Genomic DNA, 12,060 nt, shown 5'->3' with positions numbered 1-12,060 from the left:
TATTAAAAACTCAGGTTTCCAGATTCAATTCTAAGCTCAATCATTTTAGTAGCTGACTTTTGGCAAATTATTTGACATCTCTGATTGCAGTTTCCTTGCTTGCACCAAGTGGCTATATTGAGGATCAGTGTAGACATACAAAAGATGCTTGTCTAGTAGTAAGAGCTAATCATAATATAACATTCTTATCATATGTGAACTTTAAGAAGAGGTTTTGCAAGTCACTCTGAGGTTTCAGACTCCCTAAATAATTTTTTTTTAGCTCCTGTAAATTGTACTTAACCTACTTAGTGTGTGGCTAAAAATTAAGCTTTTATGGTGAAATGTAGTCTTTCACCATCTCCTCAGTCTAGAAAGTCATGCATTTCTATTAAGCTTCTGTTGTGGCAAATTCAGGTAAGTTGTGTTATGTATCAATTGTTAAACTTCCTCTAAGGCAATAAAGCTAACCTGTGTATAGACTGGATTTCATTGAAAACAGTCCTTGAGAAGCTGGTAAGATCTAGATAAAATATTATCTTAAGTCATTTACTTTTAAACACATCTCCCAGAGTGGAGCAGACCTTATGGTGGCAGCTTTGATGAAATGAAATGCTCCGGTGGACACATCCCAGTGGCCCGAGAGGGAATTGAGAGATTCCTTGGGCGCCGCTGGACACCCCACCTGGGAGTAGACCCAGTGGTCTGTGGCTGCATATGGCTGCAGGCCGTGTCAGAGTTAGAGCACTGGAGTCTGCAGTCTGAGGATTCTGAAGCTGGCCTTTCAAAACACCCTGCAGAGCACACATCCTCAGGCCTCCCTTTCTTCCATCCACTCCCCTTTCTCTCTCCCTCAGACACAAATGAACTGAACCATCACCTAAATCCATATTGACTGGTTTGAATGGGAACCTGGGCCACATTGCTTTGGGTGGTGACCAGTTGGTGAAGGTATCAGAAATAACACACACAAAAAAATGTTGCCTTCTGGGATTACCAAGTTTATTTCCCCCTAGGCAGCTAAATGAAAAGGTCAAATATTTGTTGTCTTTTACTGTTTCTACCTTCCTCTAGGATTTTTTTTTCTTTCTGGTACAGAGTCACTCTGTTTGCTTTGTGGCTTAGGGGATTTCTTCTTCAGAAAACTCTTCATTGATTTTGGATCAATAATCAGCTTTGTTTAACATGCACACATACATACATACAAACAGACAGACAACCTAATTGGCCTTTTTTTTTTCATCACGAGCAGCGTTAGTACAGCTTTGTGCAATAGTGATGCCCGCTTGAAGAGCAGCCAGGGCTGTTTAATATTCATAGAAAGGAGAGGTAGAGTTTGTATCTTCAATGCCAAGGTAATTGGAATGTGCTTATAAACACTCATCTTCGTCATTAAGAAATTGACTTGGTTTTACTGCAGTTGAGTCAGTGGCCAATAAAATCTAAGAAAATATAAAGCAAATGTCACACTTTCCATAATTCGTCTATTTCAGGTCTAGCCACCAGCTTTGATTTGGAGGAAGGGATAACGTATGAACAGATGCAGGTAAGATTTTTTTTTGCGGTATACCTCAGAAGAATTTTATTTTGTTGCTTTTAATTCAAATCTAACCTAATTATTTTTTCCATTTAGACTGTGATTGAAGAAGTCCTAGAAGAAAGCGGTTATTATAATTTTATATCTAACAGGTAAGATCCAGGATTTTCCCTCAAATATAAAAAATTAATTAAAGGAATTGGATATTAGATGTTACCTTATTTTTTGTAATGATGTAGCTGCTTATGCTTTGTTGGAAAAGAAAAACATGGTATAGTTATAATCAACTCAAACTTAAAAAAATGAATATGATTAAATGGAAAAGCATTTATAGATTATTTTGGTTTGTTTCTTCATTTGTTTTTGGGTCACGCCTACCTGTTTTGGGCATTCTCTTTGCTCTGAGCTCAGGGATCACTCCTGGCAATGCTGAGAGGACCAGATAGGATACCAGACCCGGGTTGGCTGCATGCAAGGCAAGCATCCTACTCACTATACAATATTTCTGCCCCAGAATTTTTCTTTTATTTGATTTTGTTTGTTTGCCTTTGGGACACACCTGATGATACTCAAGGCTTACTCCAGGCTTTGTGCCCATGATCACTCCTTCCATCTCCAAAATCTACTTTTCATTTCTGTAGAATCAAAGAGGGGAAATGCAGTTAAACAATCACCGCTGGTGCATCTAAGATGATATTAACTTTGGGAAACAGATTTTTAGTTCTTGCGTTGCCATTTGCCAACCCCAGATAAGTAACCTCAGTTTACTGGGTCTCCATGTAATCGTTCAATATAAGCACTATTGGTGCTCCTGAAACATAATTTAAAAAAAATAATCAATGTCAGACTGAATTCTTGCAGTTTTACTCTTGGACAAAAAGATTGGACTACAAATAATTTATGTGAAAGTTAATTTCAGGAAGCACTGCTGGGCTGCTATCAGAATTATGGAAATAATTTCATTGATATTTCCTTTTCAGTCAGGTTATCTTGTGGGTGACTGCAGCTTGGTTCCACTGACCTGTGAAAGGCATGGGGACCAGGATAAATACTGCAGGGAAAAAACTGGAGTATTTGTTCTCCAGTTTCCTTCAGTCATTGTTTGAGGACTTTCCCCAGGGGATATAAGCTCCTTACTTGGGGGGGGGGGGCTCTTGTAAGAGTGGACAGAGCAGATTCTAGTGGCCAGAGAAATGCTCGGGAAGAGAAATACAGGTTTTGGCAGCTGGACTCAGCCAGAATGCTTAGAAGTGGCGTGGATGAGAGGCTCGGAGCGCTGAGAGTGCCAACTAGACAGTAGTTGTCTCTTGACTTTTCCAGGGAGCCCACTCACAGCTGAATCATCATGTTGATCATAAGCAGCCACGTGCATGTTATCTGGGACTCAGACTTACTTTAGAGGCGGTATAGTCTTGTGGAAGAACTGCTTTCCTTATCAGCAAAGAGAACTGTCTTGTGATGACCATTTAAATATGCCTAAGGCAGATTAGTCTCTGCCTGAGGCAACTACCAGCCAGCCTTGGGAACAGAAAGAGGTCTCAAAATCCTCCTGTTAAAATCATTATTTGATTTTTTTTCTTTTTCTTTTTGCTTAGTGCAGTCTCCAGAATATTTTTTCCTCCTCTTTCAAACAAGTTGTTCTTATGAATCACACATAAGATTACTCAACTACTTGCTCTTTTGGCTTGATAATATATTTTCAAAACACTACCTTTTTAAATTTAGCTCTGTTGTGATTTGTAACTGTAGAGAAATTATGAGTAATTCTGATTTTCTAAAGGCCTATTATTCATAGAATTCACCATCTCCATTATCACTCACCTCCTACCTTCCCTGGAGAGGGTTTGAATATCATTTCCTACTTTGGGGCTGACTGCATTCCACCTTCTCTGTATAGTAGAATGTCTCTATCCTTCACTTTTAGCACCTTATTATTTCAAGTGCCTTAACTTGTACTTGGGACAAAGGTAATGTTTGATATGTTTTTAAAATCTGTGTTTTTCTCAAGATCACAGACAATGAAAAACTTGATATTTATTCAAAAGCCAAGTAGTAATAATGCAAGGCCAGGAGCTTATGGAAGCTCTGGAAGGAGCTCTTAGTTTTCTTTTGTAAAAATATGTCAATTTCAGTCTTATTTTAAAATTTATAATTATTCTTTGTCAATTTCACTAAGATCATATTTTATTTTATTTTTAATTTCTTATTAATGAATCACCATGAGCTACAGTTACAAACTTATGAACTTTCATGTTTGCATTTCAGCCATACAATGATTTTTACCAATCCCTCCACCAGTGCCCATTCTCCTCCACCAATGTTCCCAGTATCCCTCCCATGACCCCCACCCCACCCTGCCTCTGCTGCAGGGCATTCCCTTTTGTTCTCTCTCCTTTTGGGTGTTGTGGTTTGCAATAGAGGTATTGAGTGGCCATAAGATTGTATTTTAAAAGCTCATCCATTACTTCTAAAGAAAAATCCCTGTATTCAAAGACCTTGCAACTCTCACTATTATGGTAATAGGAAGATGTTCTATAATAGGAGCAATAATATTCATAATTTTATCCATCATTATAAGACTGAAGACATGACTTAAGTGATCAAATTCCAGTGATATATAATAAGGATTACATAATATAGTCTTGAAATAAGAATCAGTCATTAAAAATATATGAAGGAATGATACTCCTACTCTCAGTTTCTTATAGAAATAATGGAAAATGTCTTGGGTTAAGACTCTACAGTTTACTAATACAGAGTTTAGTTGTATGTTAAATGATTATTTACTACAAATTAATTAGTAAAAAATAAACCAGACTCTCTTTATAAACACCCACTAGCTCAAAAACTAAAAATACATAAAATTCCAAGTATGCATCAAAACCACTATGCCACTTATTGTTTTTCCATAGTCAAAGAATAGTGGATGATAGATACCAGAGTATATGTAGAGGTATTAAGAATCAGTATAATATATGTTCCCACATGTTTCATTAGAATTGCCAATATTATCAAAGATATTAATAGATTTTCTCTAAAATATACAATTTAATGACCAAAACATATTTGGGAATCTGAACATGCATTGTTCCCAACTTTTTTGACATTAGCATACATTACCTTACTGAAGACTGAGGTGCACTGTAAGAAACGTCTTTTGATTTTTTTTAACCTCAGTATTCCTTAGTTTTGTGGCACTGATAGCTGCTCTCCCAATGTGGCTGGAAATAGGAAGCATAGATTCTCCCTTAAGACTCCCTCTACCAAAAAAAAAAAAAACTCTTAGAAACAATAGACAAATACAGCAAAGTAGCAGGATACAAAACACACAAAAATCTGTTGCATATTTTATATGCAAACAACAAAATAGGAGACCTAGAAATAAAAAAGACAATTCTAGAACTGAGGTGGCTAGAAGAAAGAGGAGAGGGACCATGGAATGATGATGAAGGGATCTCAAAACAGTGATGGAGGAATTGATATAGTGGCTCTGTACTAAAAAACAATGACCTTAACAGTATTATAAGCTATAAGTTCTCATAAAATTAATTAATAAAAAATAAAATAGGTTTAAAAAAACATCAAGTTCCATCAACTTAACAAAGGAGGTGAAAAATTTATCCATAGAAAACTATAAGTCAGTTTTGAAAGAAATAGGGCACCAGAAAATGAAAAAGTGTTCATATATTGGAAGAATTAACAGTCAAGATGACCATCCCACCCAAAGTATCAAACAAATTTAATGCAATCCAATTTATAAAAAAGACTTTATTCAAGGACGCAGAAAAAACACTACTAATATCTGTATGGAACCATGAAACTCACCAAATAACTAAAATTAGTTTTAGAAAAGATGAGATAAATAGCACTCCTTGATTTAAAATCATGCTATAAAACTACAGTAATCAAAACATTGTGGTACTGGTAGAAGTATAGACTCTAAGACAAAGGGAATAGAATCTAGAGTCCAGAGATAACCCCCATTCAACAAATAGTGTTTGGGAAACTAGAAAGCTACGTGCAAAAAGGAAGAAGAAGAGGAGGAGGAGGAGAAGGGAGGGGGGTAACTGTATTTGTATTAGACCATTCACAAAAATTAATTCAAAGTGCATTAAATATCTCATGATTAGACCAGAACTCACAAAAAATACTGATGAAAACAGCTCTCCAGGATAAGGATCTCAGGGGTTTCTTTAATTATTCAACTCTACGGAAAGAAAACAAAAATAAAAAACAAATGGGACAACATAAAATTAGAAAGTTTTTGCATGGGAAAAGAAGCTCAGACTAAAATAAAAAGATTATTATTGAATGGGAGAAACTCTTTTCAGGACATATATCAAAGGGATATCCAAGATATATAAAACATTCACAGAGCTCAGCAACAAAGATATCAGTAACTGTTAAAAAATGCACAAGAGATGAATAGACACTTCCCTGAAGAGGACATATAGTTGACCAACAGCCTCATGGAAAAGTGTTCATTAGCACTATTATTAGGGAAATACAGATCAAAACAATGAGATTATTATCTCACACAGGTGAGAATGATGTGTATTGAATGAGTTTGGAAATAATCAGTGCTCTAGAGGATATGTGAATTGAAAGGAACTTCTTTCACTCTCCTGTCTGTTGGTGAGAATGTTGTCTGGTCTAACCTTGATGGAGTATGGTACAGTGACCTCTTAAAAAACTAGTAACAGTGGGGCTGGAGAGATAGCACAGTGGGTAGGGCGTTTGCCTTGCACGCGGCCGACCCGGGTTCAAATCCCAGCATCCCATATGGTCCCCTGAGCACGGCCAGGGGTAATTCCTGAGTGCAGAGCCAGGAGTAACCCCTGTGCATCGCCAGGTGTGACCCAAAAAGCCAAAAAAAAAAAAAACTAGTAACAGAGCTTCCATATGATCCAGTGATCCCACTTCTTGGTATCTATCCAGGAGCACAAAAATAATTCAAAAAGATGTAATTACACCTATGTTTGCAGCATAATGACTGCAAAGGATATGGAAACAACCCCAAATGTCTTAACAACAGAATGGATAGGGAAGTTGTGTTATTATACACATTCTTATACAATGCAGCTGAAAGAAAAAATGAAATCTTACAGTTTACTACAACTTGGGTAGAATTGGAGGGCATCATGTTAAGTGAAATAAGTCAGAGGGAGAAGAACAAATACTGGTGTATATAATTCATGATAGCACAAGTATATAGAGAAACAAAACTAGGAATATGTAATATTGAATAAATATAACATTCAATGTAATATTGAATATGTAATATTGCCTTGGTCTTTGGCAGATTGAGATTATCAAGCAGTGGGAAAGAGGGAGGAAGAGATGCATTAGAAATGACATAGGATTTCTGCATGGATGATCTTGAGCATTTCAGTGATGTTAAAGGTGCTGTGTCTTTTCAAAACCGTGAAGATAACACTAGTGTAACCATGCTACTTAAACTATAATTTATTTTTTAAAAGTGTCAAGTTAGGAGGAAAAAAAGGGATATGAAAACATTTTAACTTCTCTGCCTACACAGACCCGCGGCTATTCTCATTGTCATCATCTTTGCAAAATATTATGAAGTTATATTTGTAAAATACCATGCACAGTAATTATGATTATTACACACATAATCCCTGTATTATTCAAGTTCTTAATATATCAGAAATATCAGTTGAAATGAATACATACATTGACAATGCAGCCAGATAGCATCCAAAATATACCAAGATACGTTTAGATCATAGAGTTGGTATTTAGAGATATACCACTGCTGAAGAGAAAATCTATTGTCAGAATGAAAGTCTTGGAATAAAGGCATTATCTATCCACCAGCTGTCTTTGGGGAAAGATTTTTCAAATTGTTTAAATGATAAGAGTTTGATTATCTATTTATACAAACCTTCAACTTTTTTACCTTAGTTTTACCATTGTTTACGAGACTACAAATGTTTGACTTCTTTAAATAACAGACAACAAGCATGTCATTGGGAGTGGGGGGTACCTTTCTTTAGGCGGGCACAACAGGCAGTGTTCAGGGGCTGGCAGTGCTCATGGGACCTTATCTAGTGCCTGGAATTCAAACTCTGGATGACAACGAATGTAGCAGTATGCCAGGCAACTGCCTTACCTCCTGTACAAGCTCTCTGTCCCCAAAGCATGTCATCTTATATACTTAGAAGTGCACAATTAAAAAATTTGTATTTTAGGCAACAAAATGTGAAATATCAAGAGACAAGATAAAAAGAAATCTACTTGAAATCAATTTGCTCTGCTTTTTGTCCACAATCAATTAATAAATGATAAACATGTAAATTACATTTTATGTAATCACTTAAATACTTAAGACCTTTTGAATGTATACCTTCTTTTTCATTTACAGGGTTCTCAGACCCTAATAAATTGTCAATTTGAGACACTGTTAACGCTGAACTTCAGCAAAAGGCAGCTTTCTAACACTATTTTCATCCAATTGTGTTTAGGATTACCTTTATATTCATTGTGATTTAGTTTTATGCCTGAGCTACTACTTGAAATTGAACATATGGGCTGAAATATTCGTGATTATAGAGAACTCTTTCCATTTCTGAATCTTCTAGGTATCACTCTTATCCCTGGGGCACCAAGTCTCACCCAACCAAAAGATGAAAAGACTGCATTTGGAATGGAGTTGGTTTTCCCAGTTCAAGTTCAAGTTCCGGACCTCAGCCAGTTACGCCCAAGAATTGGGTGGTGCTGCTAGAAGAATGGGGAAGAGAAAAGACCAAGATGCCATGTTGCCTACTGGGCCTCTTCCTGGAGGTTGGGTGCTGAGCTCTGTGACAACTTGCACTGCTTGCAGGTTTCGTTCCTAGGCTGTGTTCCGCACAAAATGACAGGTCTCTCAGCGTGCTCCTGGGAGAAAACTCTGCAAGGTTCATCTCTGGGAAGAAAGCCTGATCCTCACAGAACTCTTCTGCCAGTTAAAAACTAGATCTCTGTCACATTTTTTAAACGAATATTTTATACTTAGGTTGCTGAAACTGTGCTTGAAGACATATTGCCCTTCATGTATAAAATTAATTTTAGGTAGAGAAAATTATAGGATTCAGAATGATAATATATTGGGTGATTCACTGTATTCCCCAATATTTTTTTAATTTTAAAAGAAATTCACAATATATATTTCAACTTGGGGGGTGGGGTGGGTTTGTTTTGATGAAAGGATTGGTTCTATCTTAACCTCTTGGGTGTTAGTGGTCTTGAACCATGATCCAGTGTAGACAGTATTTGTAACCGTGCACAGCCTCCAGGAATAACAGTCCAAAATGTCAGGTTTAAGGTAGACTAATAGGTATATATTGATGTACAATGTGTATATATGTACATATATATGAGGGGAGGGATGTCTTTATTAGGCTAACGCTTTGCTGCTAATCAAACTTATAGTGTTTTTTAGAGCACTTTGAGGAACTTATCGAATCTATGAAAGAGATGCAATATTTCTTAATCTAAGTGCCTCATTGCTAAAATAACTTATATCGTTTAAAAATTTTTCATGGTGGGAACTTGAAATGAAAATAAGTTATATAATAAAATATGTTCTTTCTCTATTTAATTGAAATGTCCCTGAATAAGAGAAATCAGAATGCCAAACAGTATCTGATTCCTATGTAAGGAGAATTTCTGATGTTAAAACTCTAGATTTCTTAATGAGCTAAAATCTCTTCAACTGGCTTTTATAACTGGTATGAGGTCAACAAATGCCCAGATTGCCAAATCAAACTGCACTTCTAACTTCTTAAAGAACATTTTAATTCTATATAATTAGTATCTGAAAGCTGAAATTATGCTTCTTATTTGCTCTTCTCTGAGTTCTCTTATCTTTATTTACATTTACATATTTTTAGCGTGATTGAAGATAATATAGTTGAATATATTTTCAGTGGTTGAAAATAACCACTTATATAGTTTGGAAAAATATCCTAATGTAAATCTCTTACTATTTTTTATAGTTAGGATATATAATACTTTCATGATATAAAAAACCCTTTAACAAATATCTTTGAATCTTTAAAGATTGCCAACGAATCTTTAAGTCAAATATACCATAACTTATAATGATCTACGCAAGTACAGTAATGAGCCATTTTCAATTTCAAACCAACTCATATGTTGACGAAATTTACGTGTGGAATCAGATGTTTGGATTTTGTTGATTTACCCAGGCAAACATTTATTCCTGTTTCAACTTAATTTCAAGTTTTCTTTTTTACTCTGCCACACCCAGTGGTGCTCAAGGTTTATCCTGGGCTCTGCACTCAGAGATGATTCATGGCAGACTGGGGAGACCATTTGGGGTGCTGGGGATCGAACCCTGATTGGCTGCATTCAAGACAAGCACCCAACCTTCTGTACTATTGCTCTGGTCCCTCCTTTTGATTTCTTCTTACTTATAAAACAGGAACTTTTTTTCATTGCAGATGGCATGGGCTGAGAGGGGCACACATGTCATGTCAATTGTGTTAGAAACCAGCATCTAGAAATAAACCAAGCATATGATGGGGGCGGGGGGAAGGTCTAAGAAAGGTTTTTCCTTGGATGGTAATGCACATGAAACGAAGTTAAGAAAAGTATGGCATTCAGAGGCCACATCTTAGTAAGAGAGATTTCTGTGTCTCTTATTTTTCGATTGCAGAGTCTCCTATGCACCAAGTAAATGCTCTTTCACAGTCCTGTCCCCTGTCCCTGGTGTTTTCTGAAACTGCAGTTGACCTTTCTGACTTGAAAGGTAACAAAATGTTTCTAAACCACCCATGAGACCATCTAAATGACATTGGTCATTCTACAAGTCAGAAAGACTAAACAATAGTAAGCAAAGGAATGTGCTTTTTAACAACTGCTTTAGACCCATCAACTAGACTTGCTGAGGTGGGTTCTTTTGCCAAAGCAATGAGTGTGTTCTACTTGAATCCCCCTCACAAACCAGTGTCACCTACTCAAAGTTCTCCCAGGGCAAGATCAGGCCACTAAGAGGAAATTAGCCTCCCCAAAGAGCAAAGTTTGGCTCAGATAATCACACCTTAACAGTGCATTAACTTCAAAACCCTCATTTTCTAATTTTCAGAGTGCGGACCTCTTCCCTCCGAATATACTGAACCTCATTTTGTGTGAACTATTTGAACTGTCCCGTAGTTCAAAGAATCTGTTACTTGAACTTAATAGGCCTCATCCTCTTTTCTTGGTTACATTTAATCTTTCTCCCTTTTTTGTTGAAATTTAAATTTATAAAAATATTGTATAATTTTATCTTTTGTGTGAAAATCTCTGTGAATCCAATTCTCAGTTGCTGAATATTCCTATGGAAAATAATAAGAGCTTGTCTTTGCAGATTGCTTTTGGTACATCAATATTCCAATTAAGCATATTTTGATCTACCGGGTCTCTCTGAATTCTGTGCTCTTGGAACTTTTTCAAAGTTTGCTTTTTTAAAAGCAAAACCTAGTTCTCAGGGAAGTGGCTGCAGAAGGCACACATGCTGGATGGATTCTCATCGTGTTTCTTCAATGTGTGCTGTTTTATTGGAGTTCTTCAGGGAAAGTCACATGCACCCTGTGCTCCTGGCTGGATTCAGAAGCCTCCCAGAGAAATGCCACCGGAGTTTAATATGGACCTTTGTGTGACTTTGGGCTCTGGACCTTTTGCACAGTCTGTCTTGGCATTATAAATTAAAAACAAAAACAGAATAACAATACTGTTCTAGAGTTTACCTGAATGATGAAACTGATTCAGAATTCATGTCTTCCTGGAATGGCCATCTGTGATTCATTAAATATTCTAACTTTTGTTCAAAAACAATGATTTGGTACAATTTCTGCAATACCACCAATTCGTCACTGTAATAAAAGGTGTGAAGGTAGTGATATAGTCTGGTCAATTCTATCAGTATTAATGTGCACAGACTCCATGTCATTCTATGTTGATTTGCTGAATCAAAGAATATACTCATTACTTTTCCCTTTTCATTTTTAGAATGATGAGAGAAAAGAAGATGCTAGATTCCTGTAGCATGGCTTCAGCATCTATTCAAAGCCTGGGAAGTCTTTTTTTTTTTTTAGAGCCACTTTCATTGTTTGCCTTTTATGTTGTCTATGGTATTTATTCAGGTGCACAGAAAACAACTAGGGAGGCCCTATAAAGAAAACAGGACAGAGACAACTTTTCAACACCCTGAAGAGAGAGCAAGGAAAGGTTCTTTAACAAGGAAATCAATATTTCCCCCCTCATTGATCTTGTTTTGAAGTGTTGAAGTTCTGTCAAAATACAAAATTCTTCAGGCTCAACAGGTAAATGTGATAACAATGTCTGTATCACATATATACCTTGATGATACCTTCCAGATTGTGTCCTTTGATGGAAGTTGACTTGTTTTAAATAGGCATTTTTTTAAAAAAATTATTTTATTGAATCACCGTGACAAAAGTTACAAAGCTTTCAGGTTTAAGTCTCAGCCATACAATGATCAAACCCCCATCCCTTCACCAGTGCACCTGTTCCCCCAC

At 36.4% G+C, this 12,060-nt stretch overlaps 1 protein-coding gene across 1 annotated transcript in view; it reads left to right on the top strand.

Annotated features, from left to right (window-relative positions):
• The window catches only part of NEK10 (NIMA related kinase 10), a 200,594-nt gene extending 189,195 nt beyond the window's left edge, over positions 1-11,399 (top strand). Inside the window, exons 30-32 of the mRNA XM_055135089.1 lie at positions 1,473-1,525; positions 1,613-1,668; positions 8,119-11,399. Coding sequence (XP_054991064.1) covers positions 1,473-1,525; positions 1,613-1,668; positions 8,119-8,167 — 158 coding nt within the window. The 3' untranslated portion in view covers positions 8,168-11,399. The remainder of the gene's footprint in view (positions 1-1,472; positions 1,526-1,612; positions 1,669-8,118) is intronic.
• Positions 11,400-12,060: the final 661 nt, after the last annotated feature.

This window comes from Sorex araneus, chromosome 4, assembly GCF_027595985.1.
Source record: "Sorex araneus isolate mSorAra2 chromosome 4, mSorAra2.pri, whole genome shotgun sequence".
NCBI lineage: Eukaryota > Metazoa > Chordata > Mammalia > Eulipotyphla > Soricidae > Sorex > Sorex araneus.
The sequence above is the reverse complement of the archived record's forward strand: the minus strand, read 5'-3'. Positions and strand labels throughout refer to the sequence as shown.